Source organism: Sturnus vulgaris, chromosome 5, assembly GCF_052056855.1.
Source record: "Sturnus vulgaris isolate bStuVul1 chromosome 5, bStuVul1.hap1, whole genome shotgun sequence".
Lineage (NCBI taxonomy): Eukaryota > Metazoa > Chordata > Aves > Passeriformes > Sturnidae > Sturnus > Sturnus vulgaris.
Window position 1 is genome coordinate 35,955,675 of NC_142247.1, and position 15,461 is coordinate 35,971,135.

At 38.7% G+C, this 15,461-nt stretch overlaps 1 protein-coding gene across 7 annotated transcripts in view; it reads right to left on the reverse strand.

Moving 5' to 3' along the window:
- Window positions 1-1,346: 1,346 nt before the first annotated feature.
- CAPRIN2 (caprin family member 2) overlaps window positions 1,347-15,461 on the reverse strand; it is a 33,312-nt gene continuing 19,197 nt past the window's right edge. For 2 of the 7 annotated variants that reach the window (XM_088165423.1, XM_088165429.1), the window contains 10 exons: window positions 14,542-14,673; window positions 14,259-14,346; window positions 13,766-13,821; window positions 13,088-13,189; window positions 10,580-10,732; window positions 7,524-7,707; window positions 5,798-5,983; window positions 4,435-4,535; window positions 3,654-3,720; window positions 1,347-2,264 (listed from right to left, as the gene is read on the reverse strand). In XM_088165423.1, the coding sequence (XP_088021549.1) occupies window positions 1,696-2,264; window positions 3,654-3,720; window positions 4,435-4,535; window positions 5,798-5,983; window positions 7,524-7,707; window positions 10,580-10,732; window positions 13,088-13,189; window positions 13,766-13,821; window positions 14,259-14,346; window positions 14,542-14,673 (1,638 nt within the window). In that variant the 3' untranslated portion in view covers window positions 1,347-1,695. The remainder of the gene's footprint in view (window positions 2,265-3,653; window positions 3,721-4,434; window positions 4,536-5,797; window positions 5,984-7,523; window positions 7,708-10,579; window positions 10,733-13,087; window positions 13,190-13,765; window positions 13,822-14,258; window positions 14,347-14,541; window positions 14,674-15,461) is intronic. The other 5 variants (XM_088165426.1, XM_088165424.1, XM_088165425.1 and 2 more) reach the window with 5 other exon arrangements.

A 15,461-nucleotide genomic window follows, 5' to 3' on the forward strand; every position in this document is an offset into this window, starting at 1 on the left:
TGGGTATTCCAGAAATAAGCCTTTTTATTGGCCAAAGTCAGAACTAGCATGTTTAAAAATATAACATTTAGGTTTAGTGTACAATAGTTAATAATGGACATTTTTGTAGCGGTAAAAACTAGGTTTCCCAAAGCTTGTCCTACCTCAACTTCTCTCAAAATTTGCTGAAGGAATTAAACCCAGACTTGAAATATGATCACCCTGAAAATCTGTATGAAAAAGAAAGTTGAATTTGGAGCAAAATCAAGATCTTTATGCCAGCAACTTTATGAAGTCATGCCAGACTTGTTTTGGCATCTGCATGATAGCAAGGGCAAACTGAAGTTAGAGGCTATGAAACTACTCAGCTAGAAATAGCAGCTTTATACCAGGTCTGAACTTTATCCAGCTTAGGTTTTTACTTTTATTTAAATAAGCAGATAGATCAGCTGCTTTCACTTTGCATAGTTCTGCTTTAGCCTTAGATATACCAGTCAGGCTTGTGCATTTGCTAATTTAGTACACTCAGATCAAGTGCTTTCTACTATTTAAACAATTTACTGAAGTTTTTGAGAGGAGTGAGAGCCAGTGACCTACCTTCTTACTAGTTCATATCACCATTTTAAACATGGAAAATATTTATAGTATTTGACACTGCAGCTTAGGAAAGGACATACATCATGGCTGTTCAGTTCTCAGGCCACAAGAGTGCTGAAGTCTGGTCAAAAAGCTCAAGAGCTTTAAGAAAGGGATATAAGAAATGCTTCCTAGCATTTTTATTCAAGTTTGATATAAAATGCAAGCATCAGTCTTCAACTACAAATACCAAGTTCCTCAGCAGTTCTCTAAAATGAGGAAATAACCTGTATGAAAATCTGATTCAAGCCTCATGCAGGGGGGAAGCCATACACATTTATGCTTCATCAAGTTGATTTTTAACTTTAAAATGCATTTCAGCTGAATAACAGTGTAAGCCAGCCCCTTCAGTGATTGTCTCCAGGTTTAAGAATTTCAACTACTTCACTACTGAAGGACTGATGCTATGGCCATGCCAGATTTTGAGAGTATATATTTAAAAGAAGTCATTCTAATAAAGTATGTAGCATTGTGCTTGTAATTCCTTGCCTTCCAAGTAGTTTCTTGACCCTTAGAAAGAAGAAAGGTAGCTAAATCTTGAATTCATTTTGATCAAGGTAACACTCTTGATAATAGCATTAAGCAGGAACTAAAACAATCCCAGTTAAATACAAATTACCCTAAATTATTCAAACTTGGAGACTGGTTCTGTGTAATATTTATGTACATTCCACATCAGGAAAGAGGTCAGTGATAAGTCTTAAAATTAAAACCACGGGCAAGATTAATACTAAAATGCATATTAACTTGTTTTATTGAGGCACAACAAGGCATTGTGAATAGCCCATACTTGAGGCAATCAATAGTGTAGTAAGCTGGACATCAATACAGTTTAGGGTAAGTGCAAACAATATACATTCACAGCTTTATTAGCAAGGCTACATCACAACTGATAAAGTGCCAAATTAGTGCTGATTCAGTACCCCAACTCCATGATTTCACCTTGCAAAACAGGACCACCATTTCCCCCCAATAATGGAACCACATATCCTCTATAAAGTCATTAGTAAGTGCAAAGCTAGTCCCACCCCCCTCACCAAGGTGTTTGGAGCAGCTCTTTTGTAAACATTGCACTGGATTTTAGTCCTGATAAAGGAGGTATCCTGAAAAGGTGGAGTATTTCCAGCTACTTCCATAGATGGCTCCCCGATGCAGCCGTAGCCAGATCTGATCTCCCTGGAACAGCTGCAGGACTGCATGGTTACTGGCTGTTTCATGGTCAGGAGCCCCATCATTTGCATATGCTGACACAAGGACCTCTTCATTCTTCATGAGATTCACATACAGAGGGACATTGACAGCCAGTTTCAGCATGTGGAAGATGAAGACATAGGTACCATTCACCGGACAGTTGAACCTACCAAACTGGATATCAAAAGTTTCTCCGAGGTTGTTCAGCAACAGGTCAAACACAATGGGCTGATCTAGAGTTCCAGGGGCCAGGTTGGATGTTCGAGCAGCAGAGAAGGCAACTCTCATCTGCTGTGGGAGCGGGTAGACATGCACCGGGAGTATGGTGGCAGCCTGGCTCGTCACTGGCACATCCACAGGGGTGATGCTGCGGGAGTCTCCCTGCCCAGAGTCCCCACTGTTAAAGGTCTCATTGTCTCGTTCTGGGCTGCTCACCTGAGAGGAGTCACTCCACCCTGCTGTTAAGAACCATTAGCAGTGATAAGTATTATAACAGAAGGATACCCTTAAGCCTGTGAGCATAATCTTAAGCAGCAAGTGTACAGGCTTCACAGCAGATTGATCTTTGAGCCACAGCAAGTTGTCAAAGGACCCCGGTGAGACCAGAACTTTGAAGCTGGCTTACACTCATCACACTTGCATTGATCAGGATGAGATATAACTGGGCTATGAACAATTACTTCTTATACTTCCAATTAGGAGAGGGCAGTAGGTTGTGATGGTTTTAGCTTTAGTATGTCATATGTCAACTTAAAAAGCATATGCTAAGTTTTGAGAGGGAATAAAATGTAATTGCTGAAAACACTGACAAAGTTAGAGCCAAGTCATCTTCAAGATCTCAATTTTCACTTCATGTTACTCAACATTGTTCTTCTGCAGTTGCATTTCTCATAGACCTTGTCAACTTATGTTGCTAGAATATTTTAAATCTGACAAACTAGTGTTTCTTTTAAGTCTTCTGCACCTCACTCCCCAAAATAAAGCTTGTTAATATTTCCAAATATCCAAGTTAAGAGGGTCTAGAGTGAAAACATTATTAGATCTGAGAAATTTAGAGTAGTTGCAGTCAAGCTGCAAACCACTGTTATTTCCACTGGAAAACAACACCTTAAGGCAGACATTAAAATAAGTGAAGTTGCTGTGAGATGAGTACTTCCATAAGCTATTAATTCACCACGATCTCCTATTTAGTTCTCTTCTGAAATATACTCTGAATCATCCCTCAAGCTAGGATATGACCTGCTTTATCCTAAAACAGCTTTCACAATATGCCATAATTTCCCTTGAGTCTCTAAAATAGTGATCTACAGCTTCTCTTCATCTCACTTCTCACCTGTAGCACTGGAAGTCCATCTTTTTCCAGGACATACTGTAGGAACAAATCATCTTGCTTCCAGCTTTTGAAAACACATGCTATTCATGTTTGGACTCAAATAACAAGCCTTATTTCTTTAGGTTTTATAGTCCACTATGGGAATACTGAGTAAACCTGTATTAGCAAATATATTTTCATAGAAAAAGTTAACCCAGTGCTTCTTCCCTGAAGACAGGGAACTGCCCTGTGTGTGTTTTCCTAGTCAGGTTATTTGTGAAGTTTGATAAGGTACCATTGTGTCAAAATTTGGACATGAAGACTCCAGACTGAGAATAGTGAAATTAAATCTTCTGCTGTGAAATGCTGTGGAATAACAGCACTCAAGCCTCCAGCTAAGCTTGGTTAACTTACACCAAACTTGATCTGGGCTTAGGTGAGTGACGGTATTCTGCTTTTTACACTGGTCCCAGTAACACCCCAGCTGCAATGCCAAGCACATACTGCACCACTGGGGTCCTGATTTTGGCCTTACCTCTTGAATTTGCTCGAGGACCACTACTTATCCCACCTCGTTTATAGCACTGCTGGTAATTAACGTCCTAAAAGAGGAAGATGGCTATAAGCAAATCTGAACTCATATGAGGCAAATACACTTTTTTGCACAATTAATCCAATCTCTAGAATAGATAAGAGCAGAGTTCAGAAACAAGGCGTAGAAAAACAGTTTTATTTATGGAAAATTTACTTTTATAATAGCTTGTATGATATTAAAAGATCGACTTTGATGCCTGTTGTAGCAAGCTGGCTTCTGAACTGTGGACTCAGTTGAGGTTACTGAGCACTACCCTTACATCAAGTCTCTTCAAAGTCCACGAGCCTGCACAGAAGACATTGACAGATCCTCCTCAAACCAGGAACTTTTGCCTTCTAACTTAATTTATGGGTTTTTTCGGTATTTTTTGTGGCCTAACCACATTGTCAGCCAGTCCATTTAGTTCATTATTTTACATTACAGAGGCATTTTAGTGAACCAACATTTAAAATAATACACCAGACTCATACAATGTTATTTGCCATCTGTTTGCATTTCAAAGATTCCTTTCAGACTAAAATCAACCTGTCATACAGAGATGTTACCTGTCTGACCTGACTTATTTCAGCTGCAGTCTGCCATTCCACAAAAAGGTTTGTCTGTGAAACAAAACTAACCTCTAGCTCGTAAGTAATAGTTCACCTGCTAAGATAATGAAAAACTACCATGTTAGAAGATTTGCCTCCTGTACAGTGGAAGGCTACTGGAAATAAATACTTACCCTCTGAGAATATGGCATTCCAGCATAATCTCTACCAGGAAACTGTAGCTGGCCATAGTTGCCATTAGTTAATGAAGGTGAACCTCTGTAAGCATCAAAACCTGTTCAAATAGAGTTGATTATTCAGTATCATTCATTGTTTGAATTACAGTACAAGTCCAGAATATAACTATAGCTCTTTTTTTGGCAATTATGTACATTAAGTTATGCAGTAACAGAGCTGTTCTTAAATTTGGTATTGAATAGCAACCTTGCTACTCCTATAAGAAATGTATTTCATTAGCTAGTCATAACTTACACACTGGCTATATCAAAATTGTATATTTAAAAATATTAACATCAGGCCTTATCCATTGCCTGTGATACTAATGGGATGTCACAGAACAGCTGAAAAGCTTGCTAAATCCAGAAATGGGATTAAGAAACACTTTCTTTTCTGTTACATACACTGAGCTATTACTTGTATACATTTAGGGACTACTATAATATTTGACCTCCTTAGCTATTAACTTAATAACTTAAGCTATTATTTAACTACCAAAGCAGAGCTGCAAGTAACTTCATACCAGACACCACCAAACCCTGGACTGCTGTTAAGTCAGAACTATAAAACTCATTATCTGGTACATGTTCCTACAGAGTATTGAAGAGACTCAGCCCAACAACTGAAGCACCTATCACAGAGTAAGTGCCCTTCCACTTCAAAGGGGAATAGGCCACAACCTGCAGCTGGTTGCTACCAATAGCCTTAATTTAGTAACTGCTTAAAGTCTGCTGAAACTCTCTATAGTACTTCAGCTAGCAGCAAAGGATTTGGTCGGCAGAGACCAAATAAGCCTCCTCTTAAAACTGTTCAGTTTGCTATTCATCTAGAAGGACTCTTCACTACTGGGAGCCTCTTTCCCATCCTAGTTTCTTCTGTGAATATTAAAGTGAGCAGTGCTAAGCAAAAAATACTTTATTTTGGGCAAACACAGCAAGTGATATCTGAAGAGAAAGATGCTTGCCCAGTTTGTCAGCAAGATGCCAAGAGAAAGAATTATGTGGGTAAAAAGTTCAGAACAGCAAATGAAATTGCCAACAAAAAAGTCCATGAGTAATCTAAGAAACTATTAGTCAAAGTTTCTATCTTCATATTTAGGCAAGCTATGAAACTGCTCTGCCATTTGGCCTGACATCTCACAAATAAAAGTAAGAATGAACTTCCTTAAGTTCTGCAGAGGGTCCCATTCTCTGTACACTCTTAGTCTTGTTTTGAGACATTTCACATGTAGAACATTAATTTAATGCTGTGTTGTGTTAAATCACATTCTACTGGCAGTACATTAGAGCTTCTTTAGGATGACAGTAAATACAGACATACCTTTGTACCCACCAGGGGAGCGATATGAGTTAGCCAGTGACCTTCCACCTCTAGCAGATCCTCTGACAGACCCACGACTGTTGAGGTAAGGCTGAGGGGGTCTGGGAATAACATTAGCCTGTGCTGGATAAAAGGCAAGGCTACCATTGATAACAGGAACAGCTCCATCAGGTTGATAGTTCACTGCTTAAAACAGAAGGCACAGATAAGTCAAAGCTTTTTATAACTGCAGTAAGTTACCCCACACAGAAGGGCAGTATTAGGACATTCAGAGACCAGTTAAGCTGTTCTGAATATTCTGTTCCTCTGTTCCTTCATTACTTCCTTTAATTGATTGGATTCTTCCCTTTGTTTTGTAAAGTGTAGTTAAAATCTACTGCAGACAGCACAGGCTCTCAGTGTAAGGCCCTAATGCATTCAACAAGAGTCAGCTACACAGGTGAGAAGTTAGCTAGCCTAGCATGAAAATACCCAATCTAGGTTAAAATCAAGTAACGTTTGATGAAGAATTTTCACCCAAACTAGGTCACCTCAGTATTGACATCCCTTGGAACAGAGACAAAATTCCATCACACTTCAATAGCAATAACTATGGAAAGCAGATGCTTAGGTTCAGTCTCTTCAATAGAGATTCCTACCACATAACTAGGCAGTTCAACTCCAAGCAAGATGTATTCAAGAAAGCTTTTCACTCACAAAGGTGAGTGAGTGGTTAGCTTTAAACACAAACCTTGCAACCATGAATGTACTTCACTAAGACCATGCTTTATTTCCATCCAAAAAGCCTAAAATTGCTCCAGAACCCCTATGTGAAGTCTGTACAGAGCCATTGCACAAGGCTAAAAAAACTATGATTTTCCACAAAAAGTCCAGGAGGCTTATCACATGTAGTCTCAGTGGCGAGAAAGAGCATTGAAGCTAAACATGCTTTCCTGACTGCTGCACTTACATTGTTCTTTTGAGTTCTTAATGTCTCATTGACTTCACACACTATCAGTCTGTTTTCAGTGTGAAAATCACTCTGGCAGTTGTAAATGACCTTGAGCTATTTCATTATATGGCCTTTTGAATACAGGTCCCTAGTTGTCACTTCCTTTCATCTTTAAAACCTCAAGACATTTAAGGGCCAGTTTCATGTCAAATTTAGTGTCAGCTATACAAATCCACCTCTTACACTACCTGAACATCAAGTCAGGTTTGTGTTGAATGCAACAGCTCAAGACTACTTACTAGTTCAGTATATCTCAGGTCAGATTGGAAACTTATCCCAGCTTTCTTACTTGCCATTCAGTAAATCCCAGTACTGACAGCACTATTACTGAGACCAAATTAATGTAGAGACCAAATTAATGGTTCCAAATAAGAGTATTGCATCATTGCCACTATTCCAAGGAAGTGATTGTTTGACTGACAAGTTTCACTGCATATTCGAATTTCTCACCTACTGGGAAATTGAGGCATGTAAGTGACAGTCTGTTCATCTAACACAGAAACAAGGCAAGCTTGAACCAGCCTTTCCTTCTGCTAGCAGCTTGGAAATTAAGTTTACATACCATCAACTACATTAGAGTAGATGTATGCCTAATATTAGACATTTATGTAACACCTGTTAAGAATTTCACTGGGTTAGAAATACTCACAGGACATGATAATGAATTTAAATACAATTTTAAGTTGAACATATCTAAAGACTAACTTGAAATACAGACATAAGTGCAGTTCTCACCGGAGGACAGAGATTCTTGTGAAAGAGAGGTTTGTTCTGCAACATGAGAAGATTGCAACTGGCATTGAGGAGGAGTCTGTGTACTTGCTGTGGAAAAACTCTGGTTATATCCTGCTGAATATGAAGAATCCTCTTTCATTTCCTGGTCTTTACGTGGAGGCAGTGGTGCATTCACTTTAAATACCTACAACATATTTGAAAACAAGTGCTTAACACCACCAGCTAAAGTCTCTGCCTAATGCCACCACCCTGCTATGGTTTGAACCCATATGCCTTTCACCATATTTCTAGAACACCAGCTGTTTCTTAGAAATAAGAAGAATTGTACATCAACCCATCCTTTTCCCTCAGTAAACTTACAGAACACACTCCTTTTTATGTAGCTACTACCCAAGGAACAGCTTGATTGACCATAGCTACTGTATTCTGTCAGTAGAACAATTACCATACAACAATATTTTCCTTCTATGGGAAATTCACTCTGAAATCCACTGACTACCTGTCCTACAGCTCAAGCTGAAGCTGGGACAGTCTATCCTGAGATGAGATATTCACATTTGGGAAGAATGAGTCTTTCTGCATGTCTTGGAACATGATATAACACTGCTATCCATTCAAAACACCGTATTAGACATCATTTGTCCCTTCAGTAAATGGAGGCTTCATCTTTCCTACTCATTTATCTTTCCCCAAGAGTAAGCACTTAACCTAAGTAAGTCTTGTCATTCAAATGTTATAGTCTGGGCACTACAATGATGAGCAGATATTACTGTTAGTTAAATTTAATAACCCAGACTCCAGTCACTCCAGTGACTGTATTACTTTATAGCCAATAACACAATTACCAGGAATAATGCTGTCAAAAGTGACAACCAGTATCAATGTCCAATACGTAAAGTCTGTTTTGATTAAAAGGATCTAACTTTCACATAAAGAGCTGTCAGCACTACTGGTACTCAGTGTACAGGTATATCTAACATTTTCCAAGGCTATAAACTCTCTGAAAACACTTGGACAAAAGCCACAGCTAGATGATGCAAGAAATAGCTTAACAATTCTTGCCATTTGCAGATCCCCTTATGATTAAAAAAAAACAAAACTTTTTTCAGGGTCAAGAAACCCAGTATTGCCTCTAAGAGGCAGTAGAAATGCCTCATGATACTGAGGTGTTGAGCATAAATTTTGAACCATTGTAAAGTTAAACAAGCTGTTTTGTTTTGAATTTTTGATCACTTCATCTGGTAAATGAAGTGATCCAAAGCTATAATTTTTCTAAAAGAAATTTGAGAATGCAGGGCAGTCAGGCTGTCAACATCCTGAAGAATTTGTAACAAGTGGTCTGCTTTTTCCTACAGTGAGAGTTACAGGTGGAATTCAAATCAAGTACTAGGGCTACAGGTCAAGCTTGCCTTTAAGTTTCCATAAGCACAATAGCAGCAATAGGATGTTTGAGGACTCAATCAGGTACTTCCATTATTGTCATTGTGATACCACTATTTGGCAGGGAGTCATCCTGGCTATCTACTCAAGTCCAGTGGCTGTGCTTTCCTGGCAGTAATGAGAATCTAAGCAATGTAGGAAGAAGAAAACCCTGCACTGCAAAGTTCAAGATTTCTACCACTACAAGAAGAATAAACATGCTCATGACTTAGTGACAGATGTTTGCCAGGTTTACCCAAAAATTCCAAGAGTAATCTCAGACATTTAATGTCTCTGAAAACATGGTATTAATTCAAGTGAACTTTCAATGGTATTGTTATGAACAAAGCACTCTGAACACAGCTAGCAAGTTCAGACATGACCAGAACATCTGAGACCAAGACTCCATATTTATACCATGACAGATGCCCATCTTGTAGACTGGGTCCCCAAAAGATTGGAGTTCCTTAATCACAGCATGCTGCCACTTCACTTTCAGGAAAAATCACCATCTAACCACTTAAGCTTAATTTAAACACATCCTGCTTAGTAAAAGAAACACCTCCCTAGTATGAATTGCCTTATTTGTAATGTGTATCACAATTCTGTGCCTCTGAGGTAGGCTCAACTTGAATCTCTTCTACAAAAACAGAAAACTAAGTAAAAAAACCCCAAAAATCAATGCAGTGATTTTACTACAGCCCACACCAGGATGTCAAATTTTAGTTAACTCCTGTGATTTGAAAGGCTATTAGATACCTTCTTCCACCAGTTTCTGCCACATACAGCTCAATACTACAAGTTGTGAACTACACTGACACTTCTGTTAAAATGGAGAATGCCTTTGGAGAACATAAATCTTGCTTTTGAGAAAAACATTAAATCAATGTTTCTATCATCTTCTGAAGAATGTACCAGAGGATTAAATAATGTTGCCTTCCCTGTACTTGATCTTAATGGAGACCCTTCCTCTAAACCTCTCTCTAAGCCAGCATTGCAGACTACCAGGAAGTAGTCATGTCTGATACTATTTTTCCAGGCCATACACAATTACTGATGTTCTATATTTGCAGTGAACATATCAGGCTGTGTGGTGTATTTCCTAGATAAGTACACTGACTACGTGTTAACAGCATAGGATAATGAGCAACACCAGTCTTCCAAAAAGACATTTTCCATGATTCCAGTGGGAGTTTTACCCACTGAAGCAAACAATAAAACAAGACAAACTCCAGCGTCTGAAAGCATTTTCTCCTAATATCGATATACTTCAGGATTCCCTTTCTCTAATGAAGTCTGTTGTATTTGAAATCTTTTCCCAAGAACAATGCAAGTACAGTCCACCTTGCTTTAGTGCACAGCTATCAATCTGTTAATTTCAGGCCTGACTTCTTCCTCTTAGTTCCTTGAGGCTACTAAGATATCCTAGTATTAGGTTTTTTGGCACTATACAGAGCAAAACCACAATCTTTGTTCTTAGATGATCTGTTTTAAGTTCTGAAGGCAGAGAACAAATCCAAATTTTATTGCTAAAACAAAATGATCTATCAAGTTCTGTACTATTCCAAGAGAAGCCAGTTCCTCAGTGTTAGTCCCAAGTTACCCACATCGTTGTCAGTCGTGTGTTGCATACTTACAGTCTGCATAGCCTGAAAGGGAGCTGCTGTTATTGTGACAGAACTGCTGCTTGCTGGAGGAGACTGAAAGCTTTGTGCTGGTGGCACTGATGGCATGGGGGTGCTTGAAGTAGGCAATGGTGACTGTGGCTCACTTGGGAGGAGAATAGTTGCCTGGGGGGAAGAATAAGTCTAATGAAAGGTCACTTGATAATTATCAGGCAGTAACAGAAGCAGTTAATTTGTTCTAAAGCCTAGACTGGCAGAAGTCAGCAGTTTCTACAGGATGACATTTGGACATAGAGCGACAAAATAGCTTTTGCTTACAATTTCAAATCTTGCTGTGCATCCTCAGCAAACAGTACTTCTATTGCAGTCTCTGCTGATTAAGTGAAATGTGCCTATGAGCTACTATACATACCATTCTTTGGAATAATATTGCCATAAAGAGACATTAGGTATTTTTCCCTACCACTAAGGACACACAGTGCTTTCTGTTCCATTTAGGAAAGGAAGATTCTTTAGCTGATATTAAAAATTACTTCTCTTTTCTGAAGGAAATTAGGAAATTTAGGGGGTCTGACTTTTTTCCCTTTCCAACTTATTTGTATTTCAGATTAGAAACAATGCTGAGCTGTCCAGACAAAGTATTAACCAGCATTAGGCCTCAGCTGTGCAGATGAAAGTGCAAAATGAAGTGTTGATTTAGAACACCAACATCTATAGGAATCAGGAGTCAAAAGGAACATGTCTAGAGCCTTACCTAAAAAGATTGAAGTTGCCCAGGTAAGCTATCACAAGTAAGGTAAATATTTAAGTTGCTGAAATGGTATCAGTGGCTCAGAAATAAATGAATGGTCTGATACAGGGGCTGGGAATTATATTTCTCATTCTCTTGAGAAAGTGATGTTGATGCCTAGAGGAAGCCATAATGCACCTGCTATTACAAGTAGTACTACAGAGTTCTGGTAAAGCTATGAAACACTAGTGCAAAAGTTGAAACAAATGGATTTTGAAAGACTGGGACAAGCATTAATTCCAAAGCCAAAGTATTAAACAGTCATCTTAACCAAAGCTTCAAGTAATTAGCTTTAGAGATTCAGATTACTCATCTGACAACTCGTTGCACAACTAGCCTTGCAAAGTCAGATCATTAAGAACAGTAGAAAGCTTCAAGCACTTACAGTGAAGTCTGCAACACATCTGTCTCACTGAATTAAATGGAAAGATGTGTTGTGCCTCTAGTAAGCTCTGTTGAACAAGGCTTTGCAAAGCCTGCGTGTTCTATAGTCAGCTCACACTTGTTTAGAAGTTGCTTAATGCTTAAATGCAGAGCCTAGGGGTAAAGACTACCAGTCCTATGCTCACCAGGTACACAGCACATTGCCTCAGATGGCACTGAGGTGTTCTTGCACACCAGGAGGAGCATTGTCACTGTGGAGTGTATTTCCTGGTTGTGCTGGGACCAAAACTAAACTACTACTTTCCCTGGAAAAGAAAGACACTAGACTTCAAGCTGAAGGGACTAGAGACAGGCTGGGCACAAGCAACCCTAATTCCAAACAATACATTTGCATTCTACTAAGTCAGATGTTCTAATTTATAGCACAGCACAAGCCTTCTGGATGCATATTGAACAGCAAAATTATTGAATTCTTATCAGCACAAGGAGTCTCATAGCACTGTAGAAGTGATAGAAGGTGTCAAGAACTGGGACAAAACTGCTAATTCAAGATGTCTTAAGACTAATAGCCCTATAGCATATATATATTATAGTATAATATATAGTACATTAAGAAATAGAGTAAGTACTACATACACAGGATGCTGATAACATGTACGTCAGGAAAACAAATGTAAAAAGCAAGAACATTTCCCATTATAAATCTACACACACTCAATTATAGAGTTCAACAGGAAAGAGCCAGCTGTGTACTTGAACACAGCAACACAATTCACAAGGGGTCTTTAAGACAGTGATCTGCATAAATTGAAGCTTTTCAGCTCTAAACCAAATGTGAATGTTATTTGAATGTTAAACTGCACATAAATACAATTAAACAAGCAAAGTTTTAGATCTTAGCTGAATATCAGGAAGTCAGTATTTCTTCAGTTAGTGTTTGAGAGAATCTCAGTCTTCAGGTTACACACGGGTTTTCCTATTTCATGACAATACCCATCCCAATTTATGCAACCTCTTTGTCATCATTAGAGGGAATATTCTACACCATAACCAAAGCAAATATTTATGCTGCTCCCATGTTCCCACAAGAATGTGCATCACACTTTTAGTGAGCATTTTTCATCCCACACCCTTCCTGTGTCAAGAAGCAGACTGTTCACTTTGCATTCATGCAGTATTAAGCAAGACTTTTCCACCCATCTTTAAGTATTCCAGACTGTAGGCTATACTACTGCTGTTACTTGTATGTTGTTCAAGTACAGTTACTCAGGAGGGCCCCAGCTCAGCATTCTGCTAGGGCTGGCTGTCACAAGATCTGGATGCCAGTGAACCCCAGGGTATGGTACCTGTGGTGTCACCAAGTCTTCAGTTTCAGAGCCAGAAAGAGCATGATCAGCAGATGCTAGGGAAGTGTTTGAACCATGCAGCGCCATGGGTGAAGCAGCAGCCTTGCAAGGAGAGAATACAGAGAAGGTTTCAGAAATATAAAATGTAAATGTTTAGTTTCACAATACTCACACCCTCAGCATGTCTAAGTAAACCTCAGAATAATGCAGGGACTGAAGTGTTTTCACCAGTCAGTCAGTCTTTTAGGAATTCTTGTTTGTGGCAAGGAAACACATTTGAAAGCAAAAGTCACAAGACATGCAAGCACAATGACCGAATTTAAGGTTGATTTAACCACAACTACCAAAGCTTGAGATACAATCTTTAGTGTGTGAAAACACACTGTCCAGGAAAGAAACTAGCTGTTCTGCACACAACTACTGGCTATGACCTTAATCTATAGGTAAAATATGCAAACTATTTCAGCATGTCCTCAACATACTTCAAGAAAGTTCAAGTATTTATTGACCCTTTTCAACCAGAAAAGCAGCCAGCTTTGTCAGCATTTGAGTGATCTTAGACTCTCACGCTATGCTGTATGAAATACAAAACTACTGGCAAGAAAAACAACTCAAGTATAAGTCCATGCTGGTAAATAACCTATCTGCCTCTTAAGGGCAGCCCTAACTTCAACTTACTTGAAGAGGTTGTTGAAGAAAATCACTCTGACTTGGCAGTTTCTGGTCTTTCGAAGCTGTAAAAATAGAATGCATTAAGCAACATTTACTTTTAAATTCAAACACTACATATCATTTTAGTGGGTAGTTCTATTTTTTAAAACATTTAGTATGTGAAGATGCAAACTATTTTTACCATGTGGAGTGCAAATATTTAAGCCTAGCATCAGCAAACTACACCCAATAAAAAACATCAGGTTTTTGGCAAAAGAAGACAGGTATTCAACGACAAAAATATTTTTAACACAGAAAAGATATCCACTCACCCAATTAAGAAAAAAAAATAAACTGGGTAATTGACTTCTACACTCCAAAATCCACCCAGTCTTTTAGCATGGTCTGTTTTTTATATTTAAACAAGCGGTCTTCAACAGGCTACTGATCTGCAGCCCAAGCAAACCCTATTAGTGCTTGCAAAATTTAGCATACCGTTCACACTTAGAGTATCACCTACCTACAGGACTACTTGCTGGAGTAACTGAAGGAGGTTGGGATGAACCAATGGCACTTGGTGAAGCTTTATCAAAATCCAGAATGGACTCCTTTAAAAAAAAAATCACCATTGGGTAGAAAAAAATTAAACTCTAGATACAAATGAATCATTCTCACTTGACAAGCTGCTTTTAGCTAATTAGGATAAATTCATTCATTCAGTGCCAACACACATTGTCCAGTACTGTTTTCCCTAACCCAGTAGGTACTTGAGCTTTGTGCTACAACAGCAGAGAAAAACATACTTGCATGAAGTTGTAAGTCCCTTGTATCTGAGTCATCAGATCCTGAAGTTTTTCCCTTCTCAATACTGGATCTTTTGGAAGAGTTGAAGTAGAGCAAAATTCTGCAGCTGGCTGATGTACAGGTTTAGGCACCTAATACGGAGAAATTTTATTAAATCTAACACTGGAAGCAAGACAAGCTGCCTTATTCAATATACTTCCAGAGTAACCTCGAGGTGTCAGACACTGCGGGCCAAGCAATTCTGTGCTGTTATTGATATTTCCTGAATCAAGTTCTCACTTTATTAGAAAAAAAAAAAAATCAGCTTCCTGTTGCTACAACTAGTTAAGCCACAGATTTCATAAAATAGCTTAGATCAAAAGAAAGCTTGAAGACTAACTCCAACCCCCCTGCAATGGACAGGAATACCTCTCACTAGATAATTCACTTCAGTTTCTTATAGTCAAATGTAAAGAAGTAAGTTGCCTACATCTAGTGCAAAATTAAGTGCTTCCATCTGAGGAAACTCACATTTCAGTTGAGGGCCAGAACAAACTTAGAAATCAAAGCTAGATCACTCAAGGTTTACTTCCTCCCAATAGAGCCTACACCAGTAAGTACAGATCTTTCATTAGGAGGGCATTTCCAGAGATTCTGAAGAAATTGCACCTAAGAGCTATATTGCAAGCAAGTAACTCAGGATGAGACCAAAGTATTTCTACTAAAAAGTCAGATAATCTCCTGCAGAAAGTATTACATCTGAGTTGGACATAAATACAGCCATGCATCCACACAAGAGCCTAACATGGAGTTTTGCAGGGCTTTATTACTGCTTGATTATTTCAGCAGGTTCCTTAAGAGTTCATCCCAACTGATTCTCACTCCATTTTAAAAGAGGGAAATGTTTTGTCAGAGAACAAGTCAGTCTAAGGTAACAGAA